The sequence below is a fragment of the Trichoderma gamsii genome (assembly GCF_001481775.2).
Source record: "Trichoderma gamsii strain T6085 chromosome Unknown Scaffold_10.2, whole genome shotgun sequence".
NCBI lineage: Eukaryota > Fungi > Ascomycota > Sordariomycetes > Hypocreales > Hypocreaceae > Trichoderma > Trichoderma gamsii.
In genome coordinates, this window is record NW_020171347.1 from 334,239 (window position 1) to 349,001 (window position 14,763).

Genomic DNA, 14,763 nt, shown 5'->3' on the forward strand with positions numbered 1-14,763 from the left:
TATATAAAGGTAGCCTCAATTAAGAGGCATTTCCCATCCGTTATTTAACGCCACCTCGTCTCCTGTTTCAGGTAAAGCAAACAGCCAATCCAAGTACCTAGCAATGTTAATGTTCTAGACCCCACATCGTTCCATCCATGTCAACAAAAGTAAGAAAGTAAAGAAGCAAAATGGTGAAGAAGAAGGAAGAAGTAGTAATTGTAGTCGTCACAGCTGAAGCGCTTTTGCCCATAGCAGTACAGAGTATATGTCCAAACAAATTCGGTATGTACAGTGACATGGCAGCTCGTTTTTTTTTTTTTTTGTTGTTCGTCTTTCGTAAATTGTATGCGATTTAAATCCAGAGCGGTGCTGCAGCCTTGGGAGCCGGGTGACTGGGCTCTGAGAAGAAGATGGACGACAGGCTTTGAACCATGCTCAGATAGTCGTCGGTGCGCAGCCTGACGAGGTTGTTGGAGCGCATGTATGCCACATCCTCCTCCATTTGCTCCCGCTGGCTCCTGGAGCTGAATTCCTCCGCTAGCTCCGTCACTTGGGCCAGCTCTGCTCCAAAAGGATTCGAATCCTTAGCTATGTGGCGCCTCGTTGCATTAGAAAGTTGCGCAGACGAGGCTGCGGGAGCCGTAGGAGCCGCAGAAACGGTAGTGGGCGCGGGGGCCAGAGGAAAAGCAGGAGCCAGAGGCTGTTTCGCGAGGCGACTCGAGATGGACGAATTATGCACCGAGGAGTGCATTGAAGAGTGTGCTGAAGAGGGCGCAGAAGAGTTTGTTGACACAGACGGAGAGCGGGAGGAGAGGCCCTGAAGACTCCTGGACGCAGCCGACAGCTCGGAGTCTCTAGAAATGCGCGTAATGGATCGTGACCTGGCGACGGCATCGACCGAGTTCTTCTTGGTGTGAGTGGGAGAGCGCTGGGGAATCATTGGAGCCGGAGTTGGCTCAGGCTCGGCTGGTGCTGCAGCCGCGGGTCTCGCAGTTGCGGGCTTGAAGTATCCCGAAAGATGATTCGGCTTGGGAGAAGGCGAGCGCTCTCCTTGAGCAACATCCGGGCTGGTTGGCGGGGTCGACTCGGTGGTCTCGACGCTGTCGGAATCGGTTAGAGATTTCGAAGAGTTGATGCGTGTAGGCACTCGAGGCAAGTCGCTGGAGTTGTTGCGGCCAGGGACTCGAGGCAGGTCAGGCGCATTGTACGAGAGCATGTTGGTTGTATGAACGAGCTGGACAGGAGCCGAGATCTTATGGCGAAGAGTGTGCGAGCGCTGAGGATTTTTGCCGTCGGCGTCAGAGCCCAACTTGAGCTTGCGCGTCGTGAAAGCTCGTGATAGCGACATTGTGGCGAGGGTTGAAGAACTGTTTGCTGACGTTGGAAGGGGACAAGTAAATTCAAATAAGAACAAGACCAAGAGCAAGATGGAATCACGCTGTATGACTTGTGGCCACCGCAAGCGAATGAGGCAGCCGCTTGAATAGCAAGGAATGAGGTGAGCGACGATGAGAAGCCACAGCCCGATATGGCAGTTGACTACTAGATATGACGCCGTGTGACCAGCGCTCACTATTTCAGAGAGCTGGGCCGATGATGTATGCAAACGGCTAGAAACGTTGCACAGGGGACTTGTGCGGGTGCTGTGCCGGTGGTGGAGCTGCGGCGTCGATGTGAATCCAAGCTCAAGTCGGAAGGTGACTTTTGGGAGTTGACGACAGCTGATCCGCGCCTGGTGGAAGATGGGATGCCGGAGGGGCAGAAAAAAAGTGAAATAAGAAATAAGAAAAGAGAGAGATAGAGAGAGGCAGAAAGAAAGAGAGCAACTTGGGTTCACGCCAGGTGACTGTTGGAGATTGAGATTGTTTGGTATGTTGTTATGTGCGTTGGCTGCAAGAGAGCATGTAGGTACTCGGAGCGCAAAGTTTGTGGCTGCGAGCTGTCGGTTGACTCTCGCGACGGGTTTGTGACAGTTTTCTGTCGTCACACGTGTGTTCAGAGAAAGGCGGAGTCCAGTCCTGTTTCGTTGCTGTGTCTTGGACGCAAGCGAAGTTTGTCTCGGGTTACACCAGCGAAACGAAGAGAGAAAAATGAGAGAGAGAGAGGGAATGAGAGAAGAAACAAGCTAGTTGGAAGAAGCTTGCAGTAACCAAACGATCAACGTTCAGTTGAAGGAACCAAAAGGCCGAGTTGCTTAAGAGTGCCGAAGCTAAATGTGTCGCAGAGCTAGTAGTAACGGCAGATATAAATGCCTTGGTTCTTCGAGAGAAAGGAGAGTGAAACGGAACAGCACAGAGGCGTCTACGGCAAGGTATAATGCCGGAATGCGTGCTCGTAGGAAGAAAAAAAGGTATATATGGATATATACAAGAGAGAAGCGAATAGCCGCGGCCAAGTGTCCGAAAGACAGCCTTCACGCAACGCAGCCCTTTCTGCAGCAAAGAAGCAAAGAGCAGAGGTTGAAGAGGCGAAGCGGGAGAGCAGTCGCGCACGCGGGATTGGAAGAGAAGAAGGAGAAGAAACAAGAAAAAAAGGCCGAGTTAGCCCAGGTATTGGATGGAGCAGCGAAATCGCCATCGAGAGCCAAGCGGCGTGGCATTTCCCGCATGATCCCTGGCGCCCAAATCGAGCTCCGGCGCCCATGTTTTCCATGTTCCCATGTTCATGCCCCCATCGCCCAGGCGCCGGCTTCATTGGCCACGCCGCTGCCAGCTCGGGGCCAAGTGCGCGCCCATCAGGCTGTTTGGGGCAGATGGAGGCTTCAGGCCCCTGGGCTAGGCTCCGGAGCCAAGCCGCTTCGGGCGGGTGCAGAATGAAGGATGGTGCTGTGAGGCGCCATTGCAGCCAATAGTGAGGGAGGCCAACCACTGGGGCCGGGGGGCCGTCTAGCTGCCTAGCGAGCTGCTAATTTTTGGCGTTTCTCCTCTAATCCTGCCCGTCTCCAAGTCTTTCTCTCTTCTCTGCTGTGCTGTTGGCCGAAGGCCAGGCCATTCTTGATTCTTGACACCTGCTGCTCTGTGCTCTTTTGACGGCTGCTTGGCCAATGCGTATCTGAATTGCGTGCGGGGTATTGTATGAAGAGAACAATTGCTGGTTCAAGCTCCACGTTGCTGCTAGCACCTGTTTCTCGCCTCACCCAAGCAGCTCAACGTGGCATCAGACGACGGGTTAACCAGCGCAGTTTTCATGTGCATGCAAAGCAACAACCCAGCATTGTCAGGTCAGCGCCACCTTTGCTCTGCAGCCACTGTAAAATAGCCCCGAGCTGCAGCTGCGAATCCTGGCTTGTATAAAGTACCTTGGATTAAGCCCTCTACGCCTCTACTGTGCGGCACTGGCCGTGGCCACCCAACAAATTTCTCCGATTAGCTTCTTCTCTCGCCATTTCCACGACTCAGGAGCTCCAGGAGAAACGGTAATAAGAATTTCAAAAATCTCGCATTGTTTGTTTGTATTTGCTCTGTTGTCTCTCTACTGCATAGCTCTATAGACCTGCATGCATGTATCCTGTACATGCAGTGCCAGCAGTACCTGCGTCTGCTGCTCAAGCTCACAATGGCTTGCAGCAAGCCAATCGCATTCCCCCGTGACAAGACCGGCCGATCATCCAAACCGCTGCCAAAAACTGGAGAGCCCGCGCCGCCTGATTGGCTACCGGTCCCCTTATACCTTGTGCCGCCCATGTTTCAACAGGGCCCTTTTTTTAGCAGCGCAGACATGGGCTCCTCTCTACCTAAAAAGCAGAACCCCTGCCAGGGACAGAGATCGCGAAACATGCTTATGCAGCGTTCAATAGAGAGAGCAAGCGAGAAGAAAAAGAAACGCGCATGTTCACAGGGCGTTGGGCGCTGATCTTTTGCTCTTGGGCTCCCCCCATTTTATCCGACACTACCTGCCTACTAACGTACTGAGGACGGGATGAAAGTGCAGCAAAGGCTTGCAGTCTTTCTGCCGGCTGATGTTACACATGTGCATGTACTCGGTACTTTTCTACACTTTATCCATAACGCAGACGCCATCTCAGGCACAATTGCTCCGCCCGCAGAGGAGCAAGAAAGGGGATATGACGGAAAGAAAAAAGAAAAAAAGAAAAATTTCTTCAAAATGATCCATCCTCTTAGTCCTCATCACACCGCCAGCGCCAACGCCAACGGTCGATCAGCCACGGAAACAGCAGCCAACTAGCCGACGCCACTGGTCCAGGCACAAACTCAATGGCCTCCCCCCTCAACGCTCCATACAGTATGGGTTTCCTGCTGCTGATGCGGATACAGAAATAGATGTCGAAGAAGGTAGTGTAGCAAACACCGTAGTATGCGCGTGTCATGGCTCGGCACAAGTGCCGGTGTCGTAACCAGGGCCTTTACCCAAGGCAATTGCTTCACAGGGGGATTTAGAAGCATTGTGTTCTAGTTGTTTCAGCCGCCAGGCTTAGACCCCCATGATGTTTGAAATGCCGTTAGGCTTTGAGATAGAGTACAAGGGAGTAGCGATATCCCATCTTGATCTTACAGCTGTATCAGATGGCGTGAGTTAATAGACTGTTACTATACGCAGATGGGCTACCACATATTGTGCATATACTAGAGTTTTTTTTCCTAGCTCTGACAAGTCTATTCAAATTTCAAATGCCTATAAAATCCCTCTATTCGCATCATATAGCAAACTGCATTGATTGTTCCGAGACGTCATCAATGGTTACACTGCTAAAAACAACGCCATGTTCCAGATATATAGAATCTCACAAACCTCCCGGGGGCTGCATTAAGCGTCTTGTTTTAATCCTCATCCATGGAGTCGCCTCCCTCCTCATTATTCTCTCCTTCTCCCTCATCCTCGCTCGAACTGCTCTCATCTTCATTGACGCCCACTAGTCGATCCTCACTAACGCCCTCCTTCAAAGCAGGGACGCGCTGTCCAAAAGCACTTCGGACGCCGGGGTTGGTGCTGGTGTCCCAAACATGCATGCTGCCGGAGCTGCCCGCCACTGCTAGCCGGAAAGCGACCTCGGGATCGGGAGCAAACGAGGTAGCAAACACTTTGCCCACATCAAGGTTACGAGAGACGACGAGTGAAGGACCAGAAGCCTGAATGTTCCACAGCTTAACCGTCTTGTCAGTCGATCCGGTGGCCATGAATCCGGGAATGACGCTGTTGATGTCAAACGACGATACAGATTCGTCGTGTGCCTGCAGGGTCCAGACCGCCTTGGTTGCTTCCGGAGTTGACGGGGCATTGCGGATATCGTGATAGTGAATGACACCGTTCTCTGTTGAGACGTAAAAGTAGTTCTGGTCGTGCGGGTCCCATCGGATGTTCTCGACATCGCTCTCGACGCCCCATCGAGGGACCTTTGCGTCAGGGGCTCGCATATCGGCGGCCACCACGGTTCGATCGTAACTTCCACTGAGCAGCACGGTAGGCTCGGCAGTGTGCCAGGCAAGAGAGCACACTTTGTCGGTGTGGTACGAATATGACTTGGCACACTTGGTTGTGTTGAGATCCCAGAGTTTGATGGTCTTGTCTGCGGAGGCGGAAGCCAGCAGATTTCGGTGCTGGCGGTTGGCGGCGAGAGACAGGACGGCATCCACGTGGTACTCGTCATTCGCCTTGGCCTTCTTCTTCTTTTTCTTCTTCTTCTCTCCAGACTCGGGGTTTGCGCCCTGGCCGAGGATGGCATTGGGGTACATGCAATCGACAGTGTCAAGGTCCCAAATCTCAATGTCCGGGTCCATGGTGCCGACGGCGACAAAGTTGCCCTTTGCATCCTTGGCTGCGTTTCCTGAGTTGCTGACGGGAATGTCTAGCCACTCTACGCAGAGAGGGATTGCTGGCAGCATAATGTCGTGGTGGACGTAGAGGTTGTCGCTCTCATCTTCGTAGACGTAGACCTCCAGATGCGCCAATTCGTCTTCAACCTTGGCAGACAGGATCAGGTTGTCAGTTGCCAAGACCTGGAGATCTTGCCTCTCCTCGTCCTCGTCGTCGTCTTGTAGTGTGATGTAAGGATCTTCCTTGTTCGACTCATAGTATGCCAGTGACTTGACATTTCCAAACATGCCCATGCTTCCGTTGGCAGCGGGCGCATTGTCGTCGTCTTCGTCGTCGTCGTAGTGTTCTAGGTCGTACTCTTTCAGATCATCATCGTCGATCCTGAATTAACTTGTTAGCCGCAAAGAACGTACTATTTCACGAATGCCCAATGATACATACTTGACTGTAGATTTGGCCTTGTTCTCTTTATCTTCCTCTCCACCCATGTCCTCGTCATTGTTCTCATCTCCCTCCTCTGCATCTTCGCCTTCCTCTTGCGCTTCCTTCAAATCTTCCTCGGCATCGTCAAGCTGCAGCTTGGCCAATGCAGCTATTCTGTCGAATTCGGACTCGTCAAGCTTGTAAACCTGGGGGAATTGGGCCGCGAAGCCTCGCGGTACCCACTGGGCAGCAGTTATCATGGAAGACATTGTGCAAATGTCTGGGGTATCTTGAAGTCTTTTCAGTGTAACTTCAACTTTATTCTCTGCGCCAACCTTTTCCAAACTTTTTGGCCAAAAATTTCCATGGTGGGGTTTATCGATAAGCTTCTTTAGCAGCTCCCAGTACACTCGGGGAAACCTCGCCTTATTGATCTGCCATCAGTTCGCAAGTCGCGTAGCTACTTGGCGCATCACCGCCTCGAAGCCGCATCTTCTCTCTCACTTGTAGGAATCGGCAGAGTCAAACCATGGTATCGGAAGCAGAATACGACGGGTTCAATCCCAAAAGGAGGAAACTCGAATTTGCCAGATCCAAAGGGAGGTACCAAGATGGATCTCGAAGCTCCACACCGCGCGGCCAGTCTCGATATGCGCCGACGCCTCCTCGAGAATCCAACCAGCCGCAGCCGACGGATGCAGATTCCTTAGCGCTGGATCGCGATTGGTATGGCGGAGATGAATTCGGAGCTCATACATTCGGCGATGAGACTTACAATCCTTTCGCGTCTTACGACACTTCGGCATGGGAGAGTCAACAACAGGAGTCGGCCAAGGCCGAGAAGATGACCAGCCGATATGACGCCCGACAGGAACAGAGGAGGAGAGAAAATGATGCCTGGGAGACGAACCGGATGCTTGTTTCTGGCGTGGCACAGCGAAGAGATCTAGCCGCCGACTTTGACGACGAGGAAACGACACGAATTCACCTGCTTGTTCACGATTTACGACCGCCATTCTTGGACGGAAAGACGATTTTTACCAAACAGCTTGAGCCTGTTCCAGCCGTTAGGGACTACCAAAGCGACATGGCTGTTTTCAGCCGAAAGGGGAGCAAGGTAGTCAAAGAATCTCGCCAGCAAAGAGAGCGGCAGAAACAGGCGCATGAAGCAACAAGCATTACCGGGACAGCGCTCGGAAATATCATGGGAGCAAAAGAAGAAGATGGAGATAGCGCGCTGCCAATAGCTGCCGAGGAGGATATGGAAAAGACTGAACGCAAGGGGAACAAATTCAGCGAACACATCAAGAACGCCGAAGGAGCCAGCGATTTCAGCAAGAGCAAGACGTTGCGCGAACAACGAGAATTTCTGCCCGCGTTCGCTGTCCGCGAAGAGCTTCTCCGAGTGATACGAGAAAATCAGGTCATTATCGTGATCGGCGAGACGGGATCGGGAAAAACAACGCAGCTTACCCAGTTCTTGTATGAAGATGGCTACGGGAAGACTGGTATGATTGGATGCACGCAACCACGTCGTGTCGCCGCCATGAGTGTTGCGAAGCGTGTGGCTGAAGAGATGGAAGTCAAATTGGGAAGCACCGTTGGATACGCAATTCGATTCGAGGACTGTACCAGCAATGACACCACCATCAAGTACTTGACAGACGGTATTTTGCTTCGTGAGTCGCTCAACGAACCCGACTTGGACAGGTATTCTTGCATCATCATGGACGAAGCGCACGAGCGAGCGCTGAATACGGACATCTTGATGGGGCTGTTCAAGAAGATATTGCAAAGGCGGCGTGATCTAAAGCTCATTGTCACGTCTGCAACAATGAACGCAAAGAAATTTTCCGACTTCTTTGGTGGTGCTCCTGAGTTTACGATCCCAGGACGAACTTTTCCTGTCGATGTCATGTTTCATCGGTCTCCAGTCGAGGACTATGTGGATCAGGCCGTTCAGCAGGTGTTGGCCATTCACGTATCAATGGACGCCGGTGATATTCTCGTTTTCATGACAGGTCAGGAAGACATTGAAATCACTTGCGAGCTGGTACAGAAGCGCTTAGATGCTCTTAATGACCCTCCAAAGCTGAGCATACTACCGATTTACAGTCAAATGCCAGCAGACCTACAGGCCAAGATTTTCGACAGGGCAGCCCCTGGAGTTCGCAAATGCATCGTTGCCACCAATATTGCCGAGACGAGTTTGACTGTAGATGGTATCAAGTATGTGGTTGACGCGGGTTACTCGAAGATGAAGGTGTACAATCCCAAGATGGGTATGGACACGCTTCAAATCACACCGATTTCCCAGGCCAACGCAGGGCAGCGTTCAGGTCGTGCTGGTCGAACGGGGCCGGGAAAAGCATTCCGACTCTATACGGAAAAGGCATTCAAGGAGGAGTTGTACATTCAGACTATTCCTGAAATTCAGCGGACCAACTTGGCCAATACCGTGCTAATGCTGAAGTCGCTTGGAGTCAAAGATTTGTTGGACTTTGACTTTATGGATCCACCTCCACAGGATACCATTTCCACATCCATGTTCGACCTATGGGCTCTAGGAGCTCTGGACAACTTGGGGGAGCTGACAGAGCTGGGACGCAAGATGAGCGCCTTTCCCATGGACCCTTCCTTGGCTAAGCTACTGATTACAGCGGAAGAGTATGGCTGCAGCGAGGAAATGATAACAATCGTGTCCATGCTGTCGGTCCCAAACGTCTTTTACAGGCCCAAAGAGCGGCAAGACGAGGCCGACACACAACGAGAGAAATTCTGGGTCCATGAGTCTGATCATCTTACCTATCTCCAGGTTTACTCAGCATGGAAAGCCAATGGATTCTCAGATGGATGGTGCATCAAGCATTTTCTTCACTCTAAATCTCTGCGGCGAGCCAAAGAAATCCGGGAACAGCTCCTAGACATTGTGAAGATGCAAAAGATGAACTTGATTAGCTGTGGCATGGACTGGGACATCATTCGCAAGTGTATCTGCTCCGGATACTACCACCAAGCCGCCAAATATAAGGGATCTGGCGAGTACACCAACTTGCGGACGAATCTCGGAGTCCAGCTGCACCCTACAAGTGCCTTGTATGCTGGTCATCCGCCAGATTACATTGTATACCACGAGCTCATCCTCACATCCAAGGTATACGTCTCGACCGTTACAGCTGTTGACCCTCATTGGTTGGCAGACCTCGGCGGCGTCTTTTACTCCATCAAAGAGAAGGGCTACTCCATACGAGACAAGCGAATCACTGAGACGGAATTCAACCGCAAGATGGAAATTGAAGCGAAGATGGCAGAGGACAAACGTCTTGATGAAGAGCGCAAACAGGCAGCGACAGAACGGTCGCATAAGAAAAAAGCAGACAATACAGACGAGAAGAAGATTATCACTCAAGGCGCAGTAAGGAAGCCCGTAATAAAGAGGCGAGGGAGAGGATTCTAGACATTGGAAATAGTTGCTTCATTTGGTTGTTCTTCTGTATATATATGTATGTATAATTGTCAGGCATGGCGCGGGTTTCAAGGCATGGGTTAGCTACAGAGTACTCTATTTTATCGCCGGACCTCAAAGGTATCATCTCCTTCCACCACATCACGGTCTTCTGTGACAACCTTTTCGACCTTGGAATGGCTCGGGCCTTGGCCAATGTCCTTGAAGAACTTTTGCATGACGTCGTCATCTCCCTGAGCTTCACCCTCGACCTGCGTAGGAGCATGAGCTATGGATGAGTCTTTGACAAGGGACAGCGTCCTACCGTATCGTCTGCGGTGTTGCGGCACCACCCGGTTACGCCATACTGATGGGCTTTCTTTCTTGTAAAGTAGCTGTAATTGGTTAATATCGAGAGATGATGTGCTGGAGGTTGAATCTCGTATACCGGAAGCCCACGCCTGAAGACGGCGATGTTAGCGGAGCGAAGTGGAGGAGTCTGGTTGAACATTACCTTGGACGAATCCTTGCACTTCGAAGTATATCTGTAATCTGCATAAGCAATTGGCTTTCTATGTGATATATAAGAATAGCCTTACTCTTTTTACCATCTTAAAGAATGACCCTGGTTTATATGATAAATGGCAGTACTGACTTCATCTTCAACTTGACGTTCCAAGTCGTCACCAGCCTCGGCTAATCTCCGGATCTCAAAAACACAAAGTATGAAGTCACACATCCGCCTTAGCCCCATTGCTCTGCCAAAGCATTCTCTCATCTACAACTAAACAAACACCAAAGGATCATGGACGATATACAGACAGAACAAACCCAGACCAGCCCGACCATAGAACCAATCCGCTTCCGCGCCGGCAAAAAGAGAAAGGCCTACCGACAAAAAGCGCCAGCAGCAGAAGAAGCAGAACATGGAAACGACGGTGTAGCGACGGCGATTTCGCCCACGCCAGTAGTGCCGTCGTCGAACTTGAACGTCGATACTGGGCGAGATGCAGACGATACAGGCGCAGAGGCACAGAACCCTACACAAGGAGATTCCGAGAGAGAAGAAGATGATGACGACAACAACCACACAACGGAAGAATCAGCCGTCGCGGCAGCTCTGCGCCTTCGCAACGCTCGCCGCGCAGCATCTCGTCGAGGAGGCGTGGGATTCCGATCAGAAGGCCGATCAGCGCCCGGCGAAGAAGACGACTCGGAAAACGCTCTGGTGCTGAGAGATCAGGATAAAGAAGCTGTAGCGGCGCACGATCGCATCGTGGGCGGCATCACGAACCGCTTTATGCACCAGACGGGCCTCCTTACCATTTTGGACGACTCACACATGTACGTCTCCCAGGCTATCTCTATTTTCTCTCCCTTCCGAGAAATCAATGCCAATTTAATTCATCCTGCTATTCCCTTTCGGAGCGCCGGACTAATCATTCAGGAATGCATACATAGAGTCCCGTTTAGCTAGTCGCAACGCCGCCAACGTCCCCCAAGGCGGCGCATCATCATCAAACTCACAGCTCCCCCCTCATGCTTCCGCGCAATTCCAAAACGACAATGGGAACCCAGCGGACAAGTACCGCGACCAACCCACCCGCCACGGCAAGCTCGTCGAAGTCGACACCACGAACCTCGGCAATCACCAGATGAACAACGACAGCAAGCGACGTCGCGTCGACACAGACACTGCCAAACCCGCTCCTCAGCGCCGAGGGCGCAACCGCCGCAACAGCGAAGACATTGCGCGCGACGCCATGGTCGAGCAATTCCTCTCCGAGAACCGACGTAAGCACACATTCCCCCCTTTTCCTTATCGCATAAAGAACCAAACAGACCCATAACTAATCATTCATGCTCAACAGTCGACGTCTACGAAGTCCCCAAAACACATTCCACATCAACAGCAGCCGCCGCATCCTCCTCCTCATACGTCCCCGGCGCAGACCCCTCTGCCGACGACCGCCTCGCCGAACAGTTCCGGCAGCAATACTACGACGAAATGGCCCTACGCCGCAAGAGGAAGCGCCCCGCGCCGACGCAGCAGCAGAAGCAGCAGCAGCAGTCGGCGGATGTGCTCAAGGGGCCCAAGCTTGGTGGTAGTCGGAACCAGAGAGCTGCTGTGAGAAACATACTTTTGCAGCAGGAGAAGGATAAAAAGGGCAAATGATATGGAACATGGCTCTATCTGCTTTTTTTGCGACAACAGTGGAAATAAATTAATTAGCATTATTGGTAAATTACGAGTTAAAAGGGCAATGGGACTTCATATCGACGACAATAAAAGAACAAACAGGACGATACAAAAGTTAAGCGTATATAAATAAATAATCAATTTGGAAACAAAAGATAATCGCGATCAATCTCAGATAGCATGTAAGCATAATCATTTATTGACTGTCTTGTAAAACAAAAGCAACCCCATTTCTCATCCAAAATGACCGATTCCATCGTTTAAATCATTAACCCGAGCCCTCCCATGTCCAACAAGAGAAAGTTCGTGTAAAGCACATTCAGAAAAAGCAAAAAGCGTGCAACTGTCCCAGCCAAGTTACTCAAGAGAACACCTCCCGTCGAATCCAACTAGCAAAAATCGAGTGGACCGAAACAAAACCCAATTCAAACACCGAGAAACAATTTAGAACCCTGAGTGTACCCATGAACAACAAAGTGAATGGAACCTATAACCAGCAATGGTGGAAAACCAGAAAGAGCCCATTGAAAAGAGAACTCCGGAAAAGACCGATAGAGGAATTGTTTGACCTTCCAAAGAAAATGGTAAAGGGGCGACGGAGGAGCTCGCTCCACAGTCGAAAGAAGAATAAAAGACCTGTATCATGCTTCCTAATGCGCCTCCCAGCAGCTGGTTTATATTGGCGCCGAATATATAAAAGTACGGAACATGGCATTTTTTTTCACACATAGACAAAAGTTGTAAGGGAAGGAAAAACAAAAAAGATACCGCTCAGTGTATCGTCGACAGCCATTCATCTAATGTCCAATTGGAAGGGCTTGTAGCGGCCGCCAATTGTGGCACAGCGAGGGCACTTTCTCCGGGCTCCATGCTCAGACATGAGAACCTCGACGCAGCTCGAGCACAGTCCGCAGATGCATTCCGTACAGGCATACGAATTCTTGAGCAGAGAAATGCCATGACAGGCAGCACAGTAGATTTGGATGTTTTGCGAGTTGTAGGTCGGAGAAGAGTCGGGCAACCCGCGAGACCCAATGTGGAAGTTTTCTCCGCTCTCGCCGCTCTCAACGGACGGGAAAGGCTCAATCACATCCTGATTGTACGAGGGCGGTGTCAGGGCTTGCTGCAAGGGAGAAGCTTGGTAATTGTTGCTGGCGGCGGAGTGGAACTGGGGGTGGCTGAAGGGAGGCAGAGATGCCCGGTGGATTGAGACGGGGGATTGAGGCATCTTTGACAGAGTTAGAGATACTGCTGTGGAACATAGATGAGCCCATTTCTCCTCGTCAGCGCGGCTTACCGGAGTGCGGTCCTCGTTGACGTCGCCCGCTGCAGATGCGGCCTGGTCCGCCGCATCAATCAGATCCTCCCAGCGTTTGCCATAGTCGGCGGAAGGCTCGGCAGAGAGAGCCTTTCGATCGCGGCCGCCGGGCCCGATGCTTTCGTTTTGGATGCGCCGTAGCCAATCTGCCGCAGTGCCGCGCGAGGGCTTCTTCTTGTGTTGGGATTCGCGATTCTTCTTGGATATTGACTGCTTGCGAGGCCGGCTAGGTCCCAATGGGCGCTGGAGTGGAGGTAAAGTGGAGGATCGCCCGGGTGGTGAGACGTTTAGAAGAGAAGGCAGAATCTCGCGAGGCCTGTTGGAAAACGGATCGCTCGTGATGTTGTTGAAGTTGATGGGCGGCAGCTCAATGGACTTTCTAGGCCTGCGCCGAGCATCCAGGTCGGAATAGTATCCCTGACGTCAATGAGAAGCTCCATGTTAGCGGCCCTCTTTCAAAACATCGTGGGGCATGCCATTATCGATAGTTACATCCGATAAGACATCCTTCTATCGATAGAAGGCGGCCGCGGGGCACATGTGATGCATGCATTCTGCGACATTGGTCACTTACCTCCATGTCGGATTCCCTCTTTAAATCAGCCAGGGCGGCTGCTGCACTGGCGGTTCCGAGAATGGAGCTGGTGCCGGGCAGTGGCTGGTCATCGTGCCGCGGCGTCCCGGGATTGCTCGATTCGTCCCTATAGAATGAATGGCGATCGTGGAAACCTTGAGCACCTCATTAGCAACACATACAAGAAAACCAAGGTCAGTGAAACCAACTGGAAGCAGCTGTGGTTGGCGTTCCATCCTGGCGGCGGTCTTGCGCCGGGGTGTTGATCATGAGCAGGAAGCTTTCCTCAGTAGCGGGAAGCTTGGAGATGTAATGCTCAGGATGCGCACGGCGAATATGCTCCTGCATGGAGCGGTATCTCTTTTCCTACAAGGCGAAGCACGGCATTAGAGGCATGTTTTATAACAGATTGTCATGACAGCATTGAGAGGAATCGGGTGAGGCCGGCAGTGGCTGAAGCAAGGCAAAACTGGAATACGAGGGCTGAAGCAAAAGCAGGCTGAGAAGGACAGGACACGGAGCAAGACAATCAAGCAGTACTCACGCCGATGCATCGTTTGCGACAGCTTGAGCCGTCCTGGTTTCGGAGCGGGCAGACGACCTCATTCTGAGAGTCTGTGATGGAAAAGGACGAGGTCAAGGTAGATCTGGGAGGCATTTTGGACCTCGGGTAGAAGCAGCGGACGAAATCCTGGCAATGAAGCTTGGCAGCTTGTTCAATTGGGTCGATGAGAGCGATCAGCTAGTCGAGTCGACTCATTCGACGGCGGCGACTGCGAGCAGGAAGTACTGAGGCTCGATTCGCCGCCTATGTCGGATGCCCGCGTCTATTGAGACTAGAGCAAAGGACAAGAGCGTAGGAAGGAAGAAGAATGATGATGAGAGCTGAGAGTTGAGAGCAAAAGAAGAGAGAGATAAAAAGAGCACTTCTTTGTCCTCCCGGTTCGAGCTCGTTAAGCTCAGTTCAGGTATCCGCCGACGGTTGTCTAGAACTCAGCCAGGTAGCTACTGCGCCGCAGCCAAAAGTTCAGCCAAAAGGTTAGCTGCGA

The 14,763-nt window shown here is 51.7% G+C and overlaps 6 protein-coding genes across 6 annotated transcripts; 2 read left to right on the forward strand and 4 right to left on the reverse strand.

Annotated features, from left to right (window-relative positions):
• Positions 1-334: 334 nt before the first annotated feature.
• TGAM01_v203718 (hypothetical protein) lies at positions 335-1,330 on the reverse strand (the record flags this gene model as incomplete). The annotated part of the gene is made up of 1 exon (XM_018805993.1): positions 335-1,330. The coding sequence occupies one exon, from the start codon at positions 1,328-1,330 to the stop codon at positions 335-337; it is 996 nt and encodes a 331-aa protein (XP_018660711.1).
• Positions 1,331-4,760: 3,430 nt separating this feature from the next.
• On the reverse strand, positions 4,761-6,446 carry TGAM01_v203719 (hypothetical protein; the record flags this gene model as incomplete). Its single annotated transcript, XM_018805992.1, has 2 exons — positions 4,761-6,135; positions 6,196-6,446. The coding sequence occupies 2 exons, from the start codon at positions 6,444-6,446 to the stop codon at positions 4,761-4,763; spliced, it is 1,626 nt and encodes a 541-aa protein (XP_018660710.1).
• Positions 6,447-6,706: 260 nt separating this feature from the next.
• Positions 6,707-9,634, forward strand: TGAM01_v203720 (adenosinetriphosphatase; the record flags this gene model as incomplete). Its single annotated transcript, XM_018805991.1, has 1 exon — positions 6,707-9,634. The coding sequence occupies one exon, from the start codon at positions 6,707-6,709 to the stop codon at positions 9,632-9,634; it is 2,928 nt and encodes a 975-aa protein (XP_018660709.1).
• Positions 9,635-9,744: 110 nt separating this feature from the next.
• TGAM01_v203721 (hypothetical protein) lies at positions 9,745-10,133 on the reverse strand (the record flags this gene model as incomplete). The annotated part of the gene is made up of 2 exons (XM_018805990.1): positions 9,745-10,017; positions 10,071-10,133. The coding sequence occupies 2 exons, from the start codon at positions 10,131-10,133 to the stop codon at positions 9,745-9,747; spliced, it is 336 nt and encodes a 111-aa protein (XP_018660708.1).
• A 294-nt stretch (positions 10,134-10,427) lies between these two features.
• On the forward strand, positions 10,428-11,798 carry TGAM01_v203722 (hypothetical protein; the record flags this gene model as incomplete). Its single annotated transcript, XM_024549266.1, has 3 exons — positions 10,428-10,966; positions 11,070-11,416; positions 11,494-11,798. 3 exons carry the CDS (start codon positions 10,428-10,430, stop codon positions 11,796-11,798), a joined length of 1,191 nt encoding a protein of 396 aa, XP_024405971.1.
• Positions 11,799-12,615: 817 nt separating this feature from the next.
• TGAM01_v203723 (hypothetical protein) lies at positions 12,616-14,372 on the reverse strand (the record flags this gene model as incomplete). Its single annotated transcript, XM_024549267.1, has 4 exons — positions 12,616-13,557; positions 13,715-13,869; positions 13,924-14,080; positions 14,259-14,372. The coding sequence occupies 4 exons, from the start codon at positions 14,370-14,372 to the stop codon at positions 12,616-12,618; spliced, it is 1,368 nt and encodes a 455-aa protein (XP_024405972.1).
• Positions 14,373-14,763: the final 391 nt, after the last annotated feature.